Raw genomic sequence first — 15,448 nt, forward strand, 5'->3', positions numbered from 1 at the left:
GTTTTCCAGCCGCGGCCGCACTTCATTTTCGTAATGTATAGTTTGTCTAAGGCAGGGATACAATCAGCCAGCGCAGTCGTCCCTCCAGAGTAAAAGGTTTTGTTTACCTGCGGGAGTTCACTGGCTTTTTCACGCACGTGAATTCTGACCAATCAATAAGCAGTTTAGGAAATATGTTCAACAACATCTGGCCAATGAGAGATGTGGATTTTGTCAGATGACTGCATTTTAGTTCGTTTCAACTGGTTCGGACCAAATCCAGCAGTGTGGTGTGAAAACGACCCAAAGACGGCAGAAGATGCAACACTGTATCATTTATTACCCTTGGTCCGGACCAAATGAAGCGAACTACAGATGTGAAAGCACCCTTTAATATGATTGAATTGGAAACCGATTCTCCACTGAGCTCGCAATGTGCGCTATTGTGACATGATGATGACATGTGCATGTGTAGTATTAATGTACCATTTCTTATGGGAGTATCACCCCCCCCCCTCCCCCCAGTCTTTTATGCTCTGTTTCAAGGACCAAGGGAAATTGTGCAGGCATATTGTTATAAAGCAGAATTGGGATTGAGCCTAAACCAGCTGTATTTAAATAATCAGCAGCACCCACTGCTGCATTTTTATACCACTGCAAAAAAAAACACATGAAATGCCAGCATTGTGGTCAGCAGAACATGTCAGGCATGACCAGATCTTGCAAGAGAAGGATGGGACAGTCCAGAATTAAACATGTTTCAGTAAGTCAAGGCAGTAGAGGTGGCACAGCTATAGGCCACTGCAGTGAAAATGCAGCAAATCTGACCAGAAGAGTACTGTACTGCACAGTGGAAAAGTGTATATAAGTATTAAAGCGGATTTGTAATATGGTGCATTGTGGGAGTTAACGCTTATCTCTGCACTGGCTACCTTTCAGGGTGCTTGGCTGGAACCTGTTCAAGCTGGCAGAACCCAAACGGCCCCTGAAGCCCCGCAGGAAGGAGAGGAAGAAAGTGACGGCGCAGAACCTCTCAGAGGGAGACATCAAACTCCTGGTGAACATCATCAGAGGATATGACATCCCTGTGCGCAGGCCTTACACCGGGTATATGAACACAACCACATAAGCAGCTCGCTCTGCACTTGGGGGAACATTTTTCTAAACAACTCTTTATAGGATTATACTGATACTGATAGGGAGGCCAAAAGTACAGATTGTGAAACAGTCAATACATAAACTTTAAAGAGTTTCTCTATTTCTGACTAACATGAGGTCTGATGTGAATGATGAGTTATGACTGTGATTGGCTACAATCATAATCGATTCACTACTCTTCACTGACCACTTACATAAATGGACACTGGAGGGTTTGAAAGCAGTGTTTATCAAAGGATTCATCAGTGGATCATCACAATTTAACATTTTAGGTGCTGAAGTTGGTACTTTTGGCATCACTTCAGTGTTACTGAACATGGTGATTATTAAGTGTTCACATATTAATCACTATAAATTATAGTATGTGTGGAACCCAGCATTTTTTACAGTGTATGTAATTGTAATTAGTTACTTTACACAATGTATGTGTATTTTTTATTTACTAATTGAACTTTCCTTTTAAAGGGCACCTAATCACTTTTATAAGGGGTTTAAGCAAAGTTGTGTTGCAACAGTGTGTAAATATAAGCAGCTTCTAATAGTGAAAATTTATTAATTGTATTGTTTTTAATCAGACTTGATTGAAAACAGTCTGCAGAAACACTTTGATTGACATTCTCCCTTTGTACGTGTCATCAGAGGGGGAAAGCCCCGCCTAGTAGTGACCATCTTTCCCTCATTAGCATAGGACATCTTGTTTTGAATCTGCCACTATGCTGACACACAGGCATCTGAAGCTCCGCCCCTTTTTTGATAATGGTACAATCTCATTTGAATTTTAAGCGACAGTCACTAAAGTGGCACATTTAGAATCAAAGCTTTAAAGGGTGAAACTTCACATACACACTCCAGGAACGTCAGAGACTTATTTTACATCTTGTAAAAATGGACATAATAGGTCTGCTTTAATGTTCAGTGTATGAATTGTGAAACTGTGAGGGGAATGATGACCCTCTTGAACCATTCACTGAACCATTTATAGGTTAGGCAGGTCAAGTTTATTTCTATAGCACATTTCATACACAGTGGTGATTCAAATCACTTTACATAAACAGGAATAAAAGAGACGAGTATAAGAAAATAAAAACAAATAATATAAGAAAAAATGTAAACAGCGTAAAGACAGCAGTGTAGCATAGTTTCTCATTTTACTTTGGGACTTCCCCATTCGGTACTTATTCATCTATTTTGACGTCTCCAACAGATTCAATCTGGGACTTCCCCATTCTGGACTTTTTTTGAACCTATTAATATATTGGACGTCACCTAAAATCGAAAAGTTAAGCTTTAAAGCTGTAATTACGTGCCCCCCGAGTTTAACTGAAATGACTTCTGTGATTGGCACAAAGTGTCAAGTCAAAAAGTGTCTATCCACGCTGTTACGCGTCACAAAAAAGGCTGTTTGATCTGTTATAATTTATTTATTGAACTTTGTTGAACTCTACTTTCAGCAAAGCACCTGTGTCGGCTAAATCTGGGCGATCATTCACAGAGACGTTTACAGCTCCTGCGTCCCAAACCGGTCAGCAGGGCAGTGAGTGGCCCTTTGCGCAGGTAACAGCATCACTGAACTGTAGCTGAACATTTACTTTTAATAGTATTAGACTGTAATGGTGTGTGTTTGTGTGTGCACTGTAGCCTCTGATCAGGCCGTTTGTGGAGGTGTCTTTCCAGCGCTCAGTTCTCCAGACGTCCACCGCTGAGGGTCCAAACCCCTGCTGGAACGAGGAGATCGTTTTGCCATTCAGGTCAGACCAAAACCTTTAGCATATTAACATGTAACAATAGTCTCTGCATGTCACTAGCGACGTTTCCATCCACCTATTTTTATGTGCATTTTGGAGAAAAGAAATACATTAAAGTACTTTGAAATATGATGCAACTTACGTTTTACACTTTAGCTAAAAATGTGATGACATTAAAATTAGACATGTTAGAAAGCAGCAAAGTTTAAAGGGTCACGAAACACCAAAGCTGTTTTGAGCTGTTGACAGTGGTATATGTGTCCCACACTGCTAAAAACACTATTAGGACACCTATATTTCACTAAAAAGTGTAAATTGGTTGTTTTTGCGTTATTTCAAGCAAATTCGTACTTACGATTTAAAACGAATTTTTGAAGCTGCGTCACGGTCATGAGATAATAGCGTGTATTCCAGCGTGCAGACTGGACGCCTGTGCCAGAGTGTGTCTTATTACGTCTTACAGTGTGCTGCATTAATGCATGAGTAAGGCTTGGTTCAAACCAATCAGCGCGCTCTATTGTGCAACTTCATTAATATTCATTACTGTCACAGTGTTTAGACGACAGAGACGCCACGTTGTGTTGGCAAAACAAGCGTGAAGTGTTGCTTTTATAGTTTGCTGCCGTTAAGTTTTGTTTTAATTTTCTCTCTGTGAGAGCTCAGCTGGAGTCACGTGTGGATTAACAGTGTACGCGACGCTCGACAACAATAACTTACGTGTCTAAGGAGGATTATTGCTTACCTGAGAGCTGTTCTCATCTGCAAACGCTGAGATCCGGATTCGCTTGTAGTCTCCTCTAAATAAAGACGCGGATCTAGTTGCTGGTGATTGTCCTGTCTCTACAGATTTGGTAAGTGAGTGACCAGCGCTCTTTGTTTATTCAGTTTGTTCGTATCGAACTGTTAACTATTGCACCGAGTGTAAACATGTTAGCACCACAACCAAACTTTAACCTCGTGTAGGGTTTTCACCGCATTTAGTGACCGGAATAACACACGCGGCTTTCTGACGCTACCTGCCGAGAGCATCATAGTTTCCGGGAAATGCAGAGGTTTTTTTTCTCTCATTCGCCGCGCGATATTAAACATTGCATGAAAAATACACGCTTAGAGCAGTTTCTCGAATCCAATATCTCGTTTGTCGTAAGGGACATGAATGAATTCCCTGAATGAAAGAGCCAAACTGCAGTTAAAGTCCACCATTTAATAATTTGGCAAATAATTCGACTACAGATGTCCATGTAGGTTAAACACCATCACTTTCTCCTGTGTGTGAGTATTTTGACTGAAAGTCGCGCGTGCCCAAATAGACACTCCCAAACCCTCCCACTTTAGTTCCTCCGACACTCCCCCCTAAACAGAGCTGGACACGCCCACTTTGCTGATTTTTTCCAAAGTAGAGGTGTGAAAATACCCTGCTGAAACGAGGGGGTTTCATGGCCCTTTAAATGCCATTTGTCAGCTCACTGTTTTGATCTAATGCAAAAAAAAAAGGTCAGGGTTATTTCCATATTGTTTTCTCTCTCTCTCAGTGCTCCTAATGGAGACTACAGCTCCACCAGCCTGCAGTCGGTCAGAGATGAGGTCTTCATCAACGTCTTCGACGAGCTTCTCTACGACGTGGTGGAGGTGAAAAACGTCCACATATGAAACATTATAAACCGCATGATGTGAAACAGACATGACCGCTGTGTGTGTACCCATTCAGGACGAGAGGGAGAGAGGAAACACCATCCACACCCGCATCGAGCGCCACTGGCTCGGCTCCATCAACATCCCCTTCAGCACCATCTACCTGCAGTCACGGGTAAGACAGTATCAGGGGCCGATCACACCGAACGCACCTTTACGTTTTGAAAACACGAGAGGCACCACACTGCCTTTTTGTTGACAAGAAAAAAAGGAGGACAGTGCACTTTTTTTGTCGCTAGGCAATGGCTGAATCAGCTGGGTACTTTGCGAGAGTGTTGCTGTTGATATTAATATTACTTTAATATCGAATAATATTGTGATATTCAAGATTTGTAAAGTCATACAGCTCTGGATAACTTAGAACAGCAACCACAAGCCTCTCCTTCATCTTCAAAGTCTCCTCAACGCAAACCCAGCCCCTGCTGTCATTTGATTGGAGAATGAAACAGACGCGAGTGACATAACACGCTTTTCTGCCCAGAGTTGCCTTTTTTCAACTGAGAGCGCAACTGAGAGTTTTTTTCAACACATAAAGCGCGTTTGGTGTGATCGGCCTCTTATACTCTATATAATAGCGATGTAAAGTTATGTACTTATAATATTAAATATTTTCATATATGACCCTGGACCACACATCGAAAAAAACAGTTATAAAATTATGATATATAATATAATTTGAGTCCTCCACCCCTGCACTAATGTAACCCTCAAAATGATCAGTCGTGATGGAAGCTGACTGAGCGTGTCTGTCAGTAAAGCTAAAAATATCCACATTTGATTCTGGATCTGTGTGTTCAGATTGACGGGACGTTTAAGGTGTGCACTCCTCCAGTGCTGCTGGGATACAGTAAAGAGCGCAGTCTGGGCAGTGAAGGTGGATATGACGCCGTCCGCAGCCCCAGTGAAGGCACTTTCCTCAGCCTCTTCATCACCATTGAGCCGCAGCTCGTGCCTGGAGACACGGTCAGAGAGAAGGTACAGCAGACAAATCTGACATCGTACATTCATACACAGCAGGATTATTTTCATTCCTATTTTTTTATATATATATATATATATATATATATATATATATATATATATATAAATAAAAAAATATATATATAATTTATATACAGTATATATTGTGTTTATATAGAAAATATGTTGTATGTTACCATGTGCTTGTCTGATGTGTTTGTGTGTAAAATACGGTTATTTTTCTAAACAGCCACAGAATGAGCGCTTATTAATTCTGAAAACTATTATTTATTTTTGCTAATTATTATTTTTGTTTATTTTAGTTAGTGTTTCAGCGACTGTTGTTTGTTTTTTGTTTAATTTAAATTTTCATGAATTGTTTTATGTTTTCTTCGAAAATGTTTTGTTTAGTAATAGTTTTCTGAGTTTGAGTTTAGGAGGTCTTTCAATATCCTTGTCTTTCTCTTTGCTCTTTTTCGCACTGCTTTTAATAGATGAAGGAAGTGAAGGTAACGCATCTGGTGTCTGATATCCCAGAATTCCTGGTTTTATTAAGGAATGTTTTGGAAACAGCACAAGCGTGAAAAGCTGCCCACTACCGCAGGAAATTATTACTAACATCTCTCAATTTGTAGAATCAGAATATAGGGGTGTACTATATTTACAGACTGGAAAAATATCTACAATATATGAGGTGACAAAAATATGATGCGCAAAACAAACGAGAACACAAATTGAATGCAGTCATAATGGGGCTTTGATTCAAATAATGAAAGCAAAAATATCCCTTTATAAGTGTTATATAATTAGTAAGATGTGATTCATTTAGTAAAATCACAAAAGCAAGAGTGCTGTTTTCTTGAATTTTAGCACATGAGTGTAATCTCAAATGTGATATTTTAAACACAGAATGTTTTTTGGTTTTTTTTTACATTTCTCCAAAAAAGATAGTTGAGACAAATCTTTTTTTATCTCAGTGCAGCTCTATGGAGTTTGTTTCTGAATCGTTTTGGTTTAGAATGAATCATTTGAGTCACTAATTCAAAAATAATATCATATAGAGATAGGAACAAGCCTTGTTCAGTAAATCACTCATTCCGATAAGGATTTACTTCCAGCTGTGTTTTAGTGTCACATTTATATATCAACGACAAGCCTACTGTAAAGCACACAAGAGCAGCACAAAAACACACTCTACAAGTCAAAAATATCAATATTATTAGTCAAAATCAAACATCCCCAATATAAAATCACCTTTTCTTACTGTGTGAGTCTGTGAATTAAAGCATTGAACTAATATATAGTGAAGTAAATGTTTTTTTTTTTTTTAGATTTATTTTTGGCCTTTTTGCCTTTATTATTAGATAGGACAGATTTTTTAGACAGGAAGCGAAGTGGGAGAGAGAGACGGGGGTAGGGTAGGGAAATGTCGTCGAGCCGGGATTCGAACTCGCGACGCCCTGACGTGCTATTGCACCATATGTCGGCGCGCTAACCACTAGGCTATTGCCCCGACAAGTGAAGTAAATGTTGAAATAGATGAGTACACTGGACCACATGCATGACCAAAACATCAGTAACCTTGACAAATAACAGATATGAACTCAACTTTCACATTTGGATGCTGAAAAATGACTGTCTAGATAGAGAACATCACCCACAGGATGCATTCTAACCTGTGAAAGGATTCAGGCATAGTGAAATTGCTTATAAAGGGCACCTATTATGCAAAAATTAGTTTTTTTAATGGGTTTAAACACAGTTGTGTGCCAGCAGTGTGTGAATATAACCAACATCTAATAGTAAAAATTCATTCATTCATTTGTTAGAATCAGACTTGACAAAAACAGTCTGCAGAAACACTTTGATTGACATTCTCTCTTTGTAAGTGTCATCATAAAGATACGAGTTTTTATCTGTTTAAGTGCATTTTTGTACCAATTTTATACAATTTACTTTTGTTTTCATGAATTGATAAGAGAGTAAAACATTAAACATTAAGCAAACCTCTATCGCTTGCAGCTGAAGCCAAAACATTCCTGAAAGTGTTGTCTGTTTAGTGGAGATCTGCCTAGATCAGTCTGTCAGATCAGTGCTTTTTAAGTCTTTCTCTCTGTTGAATTCACCTGTTTGTATGTTACCGTTTAAACATTTTGGGGTTGATAAGATTAGTTTTTTTTTCTCCATGAGGTAAATAATAATAATAATAATAAAATCATAATAAATATATATAGGCCACACCCGAGTGCCTAAGTCTCCCACCAGTGACGATATGTAGCCATATCGCACTGCTACGAGTGTGATAATGCATCTATACAACAGTTTGACTGCACAATCGTGCATATAAAAAAAGACAATTCTCAAAACCTTTTGTATGAGGAACTACTTTCTCTTCCGCCATTCATTCACGTCTGCAGCTGACATCAGAACAGCAGAAACTGTTGCTCATTCACCAGCGTCACTTTAGAGCTAGTGTTTGAAGGATTCTCTAGCGTAATGTCTAAAGTGGTGACAAAACAGCTGATTTTGCTCACATTTTAAGATTATAAGGCTGAACGGCATGAAATGGCATCAGTCTACAGAGATTTCCCAGTTTTTCTCTTTTGCAATTCAGAAGATCACAATAATTAACCCCGAAAAAGCCAAAGCAAAGGAAAAACTAGCAGATTACTATGGTATAAACACAGCAGTACAAAACACAGAAGAGATAGATTGAGTTGCGAGAATGTCCCTTACCTGCTTTATAATCATTTGATCAGCTGTAGTTTGACATTTTCTCCTCTCTGAGCTTATTATTCTGTTACTGTCGCCATCTTGTGGTGGAACATCAACCGTCTTTGCTCTGCTCAGTATGACAGGTGGATGGCCGCGATGAATGCCTGAAATCATATATATTTAAAATAGGGACTATCCTTATAAATAAACTGCATAGTTGCAAACTAAACAAACACATTACTGAGTAAAAAAGCCTCAAAAGTACATTATGTTTTCCAACAGCTGCAATATTTGTCGAACTTTAGCGAATTGTTCACTCTTCTGCTCGTAACTCTGTTTGGGTGGAGTAATACGCCACATGGGTGAAGAGGCTGTTCGAGTGCTGATATTGCAGAATATTGCACAGCTACCAGCCAATCAGAATCGAGAACCAGATAGAACTGTTGTATATAAATATCAAATAAAAGAATCCAGTAAAAGAATCCAGTAAAAAATATTGCTTAAGGGGGCTAAAAAAATTGACCTTTAAATGGTGTTTAAAAAATTAAAAACTGCTTTTATTCTAGCCAAAATAAAACAAATAAGACTTTCCCCAGAAGAAAAATAATATAGGAAATACTGTGAAAGTAACGATGCAGTGGTGTAGTAGGTAGTGCTGTCGCCTCACAGCAAGAAGGTCACTGGTTTGAGCCTGGGCTGGGTCATTTGGCGTTTCTGTGTGGAGTTTGCATGTTCTCCCCGCTTTGTGTGGGGTTCCTTCGGGTGCTCCGGTTTCCCCTAAATTGTCCGCAGTGTATGAGTGTGTGTGGATGTTTCCCAGAGATGGGTTGCGGCTGGAAGGGCATCAGCTGCGTAAAACATATGCTGGATAAGCGGTTCATTCCACTGTGGCGACCCCGGCTTAATAAAGGGACTAAGCAGAAAAGAAAATGCATGAATGAATACTGTGAAAAATTCCTCGTTCTGTTAAATATCATCTGGGAAATATCTAAAACAGAAATTCAGAGGAGGGCGAATAAATTTGGCTTCAACTGTTTATGCTATATGTAATCTTCCTGACCCCACACTTTTGATCCTATATGTGTGTGTGTGTTCTGTATGTGTGTGTATTGTGTACGCTCTCTGTGTGTTAAATGGTGTCCATCCTCTCAGTTTGATTCTCAGGAAGTCGAGCGTGTGTTATTGGCCAGTGAAGTGTTTGAGAAAGAGGCGAGTCGGCGTTTCTCAGACCGGCCCTGCATCACCACCGTCATCGACATCAACGGCAAAACGGTGTTCGTCACGCGCTTCATTCGCCCTCTGAACCCACCACAGGAGCTGCTGGACGCTTCCCCCAACGGCACACAGGACAGCACGGTTCGCCCTCCACTGACAGACACTCTTCTGTCACTCAGTGTTCAAGTCTCACACACTCTTCTGTCACTCAGTGTTCAAGTCTCACACACTCTTCTGTCACTCAGTGTTTGTGTCTCACACTCTTCTGTCTCTCAGTGTTTGTGTCTCACACACTCTTCTGTCACTCAGTGTTTGTGTCTCACACACTCTTCTGTCACTCAGTGTTTGTGTCTCACACACTCTTCTGTCTCTCAGTGTTTGTGTCTCACACTCTTCTGTCTCTCAGTGTTTGTGTCTCACACACTCTTCTGTCTCTCAGTGTTTGTGTCTCACACACTCTTCTGTCTCTCAGTGTTTGTGTCTCACACACTCTTCTGTCTCTCAGTGTTTGTGTCTCACACACTCTTCTGTCTCTCAGTGTTTGTGTCTCACACACTCTTCTGTCACTCAGTGTTTGTGTCTCACACACTCTTCTGTCTCTCAGTGTTTGTGTCTCACACTCTTCTGTCTCTCAGTGTTTGTGTCTCACACACTCTTCTGTCTCTCAGTGTTTGTGTCTCACACACTCTTCTGTCTCTCAGTGTTTGTGTCTCACACACTCTTCTGTCTCTCAGTGTTTGTGTCTCACACACTCTTCTGTCTCTCAGTGTTTGTGTCTCACACACTCTTCTGTCTCTCAGTGTTTGTGTCTCACACACTCTTCTGTCTCTCAGTGTTTGTGTCTCACACACTCTTCTGTCTCTCAGTGTTTGTGTCTCACACACTCTTCTGTCTCTCAGTGTTTGTGTCTCACACACTCTTCTGTCTCTCAGTATTTGTGTCTCACACACTCTTCTGTCTCTCAGTATTTGTGTCTCACACACTCTTCTGTCTCTCAGTATTTGTGTCTCACACACTCTTTTGTTTGTCTCTCTCTGCAGGAGTTAGTGGCGCGGTATGTCTCGCTCATCCCTTCTCTTCCAGACAGTGTGTCTTTTGCTGGAGTTTGTGACCTGTGGAGCACATGTGACGTGAGGAGTTTTACTCTGTTTGTTTCTGCTAAGGGCTGCACTATATATTGTTTCATTATCGACATCACAGTGTGCACATCCAAATTCAAATCAAAATTCATTTAATTCAAATTTTATTTGTCACACACAGTCATAAGGTGCGTCCCAAATCACACACTCATGCACTATTATTATAGTGTCAGTAGAACGTTCACACTGAAAACTCAAAAAATACTAAGTGCACTTTAAATAGCTGGAGGATGCACTTATTCAACCGGTAAAATGAAGTGTGTTGTGTTGAACACATCACACGGCTGCAACTTTGCCCACGTAGCGGAAGGGGTGCTTTTTGACGCTTATGTTGGATATCTTTATTTATTTTGGATTGAGAAAGCAGTATTCTCTTATGATAGTGACTATAGCGCATCCCGATGGTGAATGCAGTTATACTCAGGTCGGGTCTCTGCGTTGGTCTTTTATTTCACGGATTTGGCAACCGTCAAACATCATCTGGGAAACGGTTTGAATTTCTGCTTAGAAAAAAAAACATTAATGTTTCATTTGTGACGACACTACATACATACTCAATATCATGCTGTTGAGTGTGTAAGTACATACAGTAAGTGCATAGTTTATACTGTGTGCCATTTGGGACGCAGCTATACACGGTACGATATGCAGTGAAATGCTTATCCAACCACCCATGACCTTAAAAAAAAAAGGTATAATGAGAAATAAAACAACAGAACATTTCCGATATAGCTAATAGTTATAGATATTGAAAATAAGAACACATTTAAAATATCAATATAGTGTTAGGAAAAAGAACCGAATATGCAATATAAAAATATTATATATATATATATATATATATATATATATATATATATATATATATATATATATATATTTATCCAACAGTTCTGTCTGGTTCTCGAATCTGATTAGCTGATAGCCGTGATATATTTAAGTAATATCAGCACCGGTACAGCCTCTTTACCCTTTGTGTATTACTCCGCCCACATACAGCCAGCAAGAGGCAGACACTACAGATCTAAAGTTTAAAAGATGCTGCTCAGCTGTTTAACTGTCAGCTTATGATTTGAATCCAACGTGGAAGTAGTTCCTCATACAAAACATGTTTAATTTTGTTTTTATATACACAATTATGCCACCAAACTGTTTTATAAACGCAATTTCACACTCGTAGCATTGCGATATGACTGTATATCGGCACTGGTGGGGGCGCCTCCCACCAGTGCCGATATACAGCCATATCGCACTGCTACGAGTGTGATATTGCTCATAAATATATATATATATATATATATATATATATATATATATATATATATATATATATATATATATATATAATAAGTATATTATATTATCATTTTAAATATATATATATATATATATATATAGCAAAAAACTAAATATCGCAATGTCATTTTGTACTTTAGTCATGCAGCCCTGTTTCTGCTGGTAAATTGTGATGTTGATGCTAATCTGTGTTTGTTTTTCTTAGCAATTTTTGACGTTGCTAGCAGGAGATGAGGAGGAACACGCTGTGCTGCTCTGTAACTACTTCCTGTCAATGGGGAAAAGGGCATGGCTAATCATCGGCTCCGCTATTCCTGAGGTCAGTCACACGCCACACAGATAATTTACTATGATAATTTAATTTACTACTTTTAATGTTCTTGCTTAAACTGAAACTTAAAGTCTACACTGAAGGCTTTAGGTGCTTTTACAGCTCTAGATTGATTTCCGGCCTACTCATCATTCTCTATTCATATAACCATATATATGCCTATTACATAACCGTAATACACTGCTATAGCCTGCTTTGTTTGTCTGTTGGATCGGATTGCTTTCTCACTACAGCCAAACCAATTTAGAGTTTGGTTCAACCGAGCTGAGGCAACCTCATTCAGGCCATCTCAGACCGATTGTTTTGGCATGGATTTGAGTGCAATGTTCACACCAGCCTTAATAACTACTAGCTAGTTTGAGCCTATTTTATCAGTAGCACTTTACTTGAAGGGGTGTTCATAAAACTTTATGAAACCTTTATGACACATGTTGTGAATGTGAATGAGGTTTTATGCATGCTTAACAGTCTTTCGCTCAGTTATGGCATTTAAAATGCAAAGATAAAATTGTTTGTTATGACAGCTTGGCATAAATAAGTGCATCATAACCGGACGTTTCATGTGTTTGTGTGTTTGTTTCAGGGCCCTACAGCATATGTTTTAACGTATGAGCAGAGCCGCTATGTGATCTGGAACGCCAGCACCGGCCAGCATTACGGACAGTATGATGTTTTCTGTCCTTTACAGACCATCGGCTGCCTGATCAACGCAGACAACGTTAGTAAACACACCTGAAACTGACCTCATATGGAGACTACTCTGTGCAAACTAGATCTGACAATCACCAAGAATTGGCTAAAATGTACAATTATTTCGATTCTTTTCATTAGATTTGAAAGAATTCCCTTCTGCTTATTTATTTGAATAGACCAAGGGTTGTCAATCCTGTTCCTGGAGATCGACCTTCCTGCAGATTTCAGTTGCTACCCTTATCAAACACACCTGTCTGTAATTATCAAGTACAGGAAGGTAGATCTCCAGGAACAGGATTGAGCACCCCTGGAATAGACTATTTATACTGGTTTTTATTATTGAATTGTTTTCTGTATATTTTACTGCTATAATATTTCATTGTGTTTTTACTGTTATGTGGTTAGACTTCTTTCATCCTAATTACCCAGTGGAGTCTGCAAATCAAATTACATTTACAACTGGTTATTTTGTTTGCATAGAAAACAGTGTGCAAGTGTTGGTTTAGTTTTAATAGCTTAAAATAAACCCAAGAAAAAGGTCAAAATATGTAGTAACCTAATTATTATATAATATTAAAAATATAGAGAATAAGTGATTATACTAAATTTGATTTTGTTTGTAATGGTTTAAATTGGGTAAACAGACAGTGGGTTGAAGGACAAGTGTTAAGATTTAAAATGACATATTTTTGGGCCCCAAAAAAATTCTAGAAAAAACAGCCATTGACTTCCATAATATTTTTTTGTTCTTACTATAGATGTCAATGGCAGATTTTTTCCCATCATTCGTTTTGTGCTCAACAAAATAAAGAAACTCATTAAAGTATAGAGCCACTTGAGTGTGAGTAAATGGTGAACTATCCTTTAAATGTTTAAATTTAGTCTTATATTAAATATTTTAATGATTATTTTTTGTATAAATAATTAAAATAATCAAAGGTAAAGAGGACATGTTCTGACTGAGGCTTTATTATGCTAATATTAAAACCCCACGCAGAAATTATCGGCATGGAAGTTTAATATAGTTTGCCTTTGATTTGTCTTTTGTTAAATGATTTATGTATAAATATTTAATTGACATGCATTTAAAAATGTGTGTGTGTGTGTGTCAGGTGTGGTTTAATATCCAGCCGTACGCTGCACCGGTGAGAATGAGTTTCGACATCTCCAAGCCAAACCTCTGGAAGCCGTTTTTCTCACGAGCGTTTCCTGATCCCGGCCTCTCGAGCGTTCAGGTACTGTTCAGCCAATCACAGGCCTTCGTTTAGCATGCTCACCTTTAACCCTGAATCTCCCAGAGAATTATCTGGATCATCAAAAACGGCTTTCTGAAGTAAATCTGGTGTGTAGTAATTTAAGTTAAATTCCGTGTGGGGGTGTTGATTTTGAGTGATGTCTTTTCAGCCGGATGCGCTGGTGTACAGACGGACCGACAGAACAGCTGCTGTTGAGTTACAAGACAGGTCAGTTAATAATCTACTTGTTTTGAAAACTATTGCGTCAATCTAACTGAGGATTTGTCATGCTGTCCTGGGAGAGAACCCTGAGTTCTGAGATACTTAAGCCCAGGGCTCCTGCCTGGTCAATGAGCATGTAAGAGAGTACAACATCAGGTAGGTCTCGAGAGCTCCCCCTGGAAAAGGAGGAAAGAAGATAGGGTGGACGGGGGTATTCTTCAAAATTGAAGATAATGCAGGTAAAACAAATTGAACTATTTATTGGAGGCTTGGATTCAACTGATTGGTATATCGATAATTGTTGATGTGGGACCAGCTGTGATCAATCATAGCACCTGATTCTTTTGAAATGATTATTAAGAAAAGATTCTCACAGGTGTGACAGCAGAAGGGTTGCAAATCCTCACAATCCAATCAATTTATGAAAACGCCTGCATTTTCCCACAGTACATGCAAGTAGCACAGAACACAATGGAAATGTGTCAAGGGGACCCTAAAACATGACAGACCCGGCTATTTAGCTTACAGTTATTTAGACTAATGAAATTAAAACAAAAAAAACTCAGCTTTCAAAGATCACCTTCACTGAGCGATAGTCCTGGCACAATCAACAAATCCCAGCCAGGGTCCGTCACATAAATGTGCTTGCGTTAAGAGGATTTGCAGCACATCTGCGGTCTAACCGATGAGGATCTTTTCTTAATTTGCTGGTGTTTTTTGCAATTGCTTGTGCTTTCTTAAACTGCAGCATGTTCACTCGTTCAGCTCACTCGGCCACCGTTGTATTCTCTTTGAAGTTGCATGTGTTGCTCAGCTGACGTTCCCTCACACTAAATGAAAGTTTAGGTGTTTTTAACTGGCCATATTGTGGCTTTAAACTAGGGGTGCCTAAGTTCAGTTCTGGAGGACCAGAGAATTTAGCTCCAACTTGTTTCCACACACCTGTCAGGAAGTTTCCAGTGTACCTAGTAAGATCTTGATAAGCTTGTTCAGGTGTGTCTGATTGGAGTTGGAGCTCAACTCTGCAGGACACTAACGCTCCATTCACACGGGGCATCAGCGTCAACG

The 15,448-nt window shown here is 39.2% G+C and overlaps 2 protein-coding genes across 20 annotated transcripts in view; one reads left to right on the forward strand and one right to left on the reverse strand.

The window, feature by feature from the left end:
- cc2d2a (coiled-coil and C2 domain containing 2A) overlaps positions 1-15,448 on the forward strand; it is a 58,992-nt gene that overhangs the window by 38,972 nt on the left and 4,572 nt on the right. For 9 of the 19 annotated variants that reach the window (XR_015523036.1, XR_015523034.1, XR_015523035.1 and 6 more), the window contains 12 exons: positions 919-1,086; positions 2,589-2,691; positions 2,776-2,885; positions 4,415-4,511; positions 4,591-4,689; positions 5,373-5,549; positions 9,402-9,605; positions 10,505-10,594; positions 12,105-12,218; positions 12,814-12,948; positions 14,036-14,158; positions 14,328-14,386. Coding sequence is in view for 12 of the 19 variants with exons in the window: in XM_087306395.1 (XP_087162521.1) it covers positions 919-1,086; positions 2,589-2,691; positions 2,776-2,885; positions 4,415-4,511; positions 4,591-4,689; positions 5,373-5,549; positions 9,402-9,605; positions 10,505-10,594; positions 12,105-12,218; positions 12,814-12,948; positions 14,036-14,158; positions 14,328-14,386 (1,479 nt within the window). In the remaining 7 variants the exon portion in view is untranslated. Of the gene's footprint in view, positions 1-918; positions 1,087-2,588; positions 2,692-2,775; positions 2,886-4,414; positions 4,512-4,590; positions 4,690-5,372; positions 5,550-9,401; positions 9,645-10,396; positions 10,595-12,104; positions 12,219-12,813; positions 12,949-14,035; positions 14,159-14,327; positions 15,418-15,448 lie in introns of all 19 variants that reach the window. The other 10 variants (XR_015523033.1, XM_087306393.1, XM_087306394.1 and 7 more) reach the window with 4 other exon arrangements.
- Positions 3,086-15,448, reverse strand: part of LOC100002469 (uncharacterized) — a 225,505-nt gene continuing 213,142 nt past the window's right edge. Inside the window, exon 3 of the mRNA XM_088651673.1 lies at positions 3,086-3,173. The gene's annotated coding sequence lies outside the window, so the exon portion shown is untranslated. The remainder of the gene's footprint in view (positions 3,174-15,448) is intronic.

Source organism: Danio rerio, chromosome 23 (assembly GCF_052040795.2).
Source record: "Danio rerio strain M-AB ecotype USA chromosome 23, GRCz13ab, whole genome shotgun sequence".
NCBI classification, from domain to species: Eukaryota; Metazoa; Chordata; class Actinopteri; order Cypriniformes; family Danionidae; genus Danio; species Danio rerio.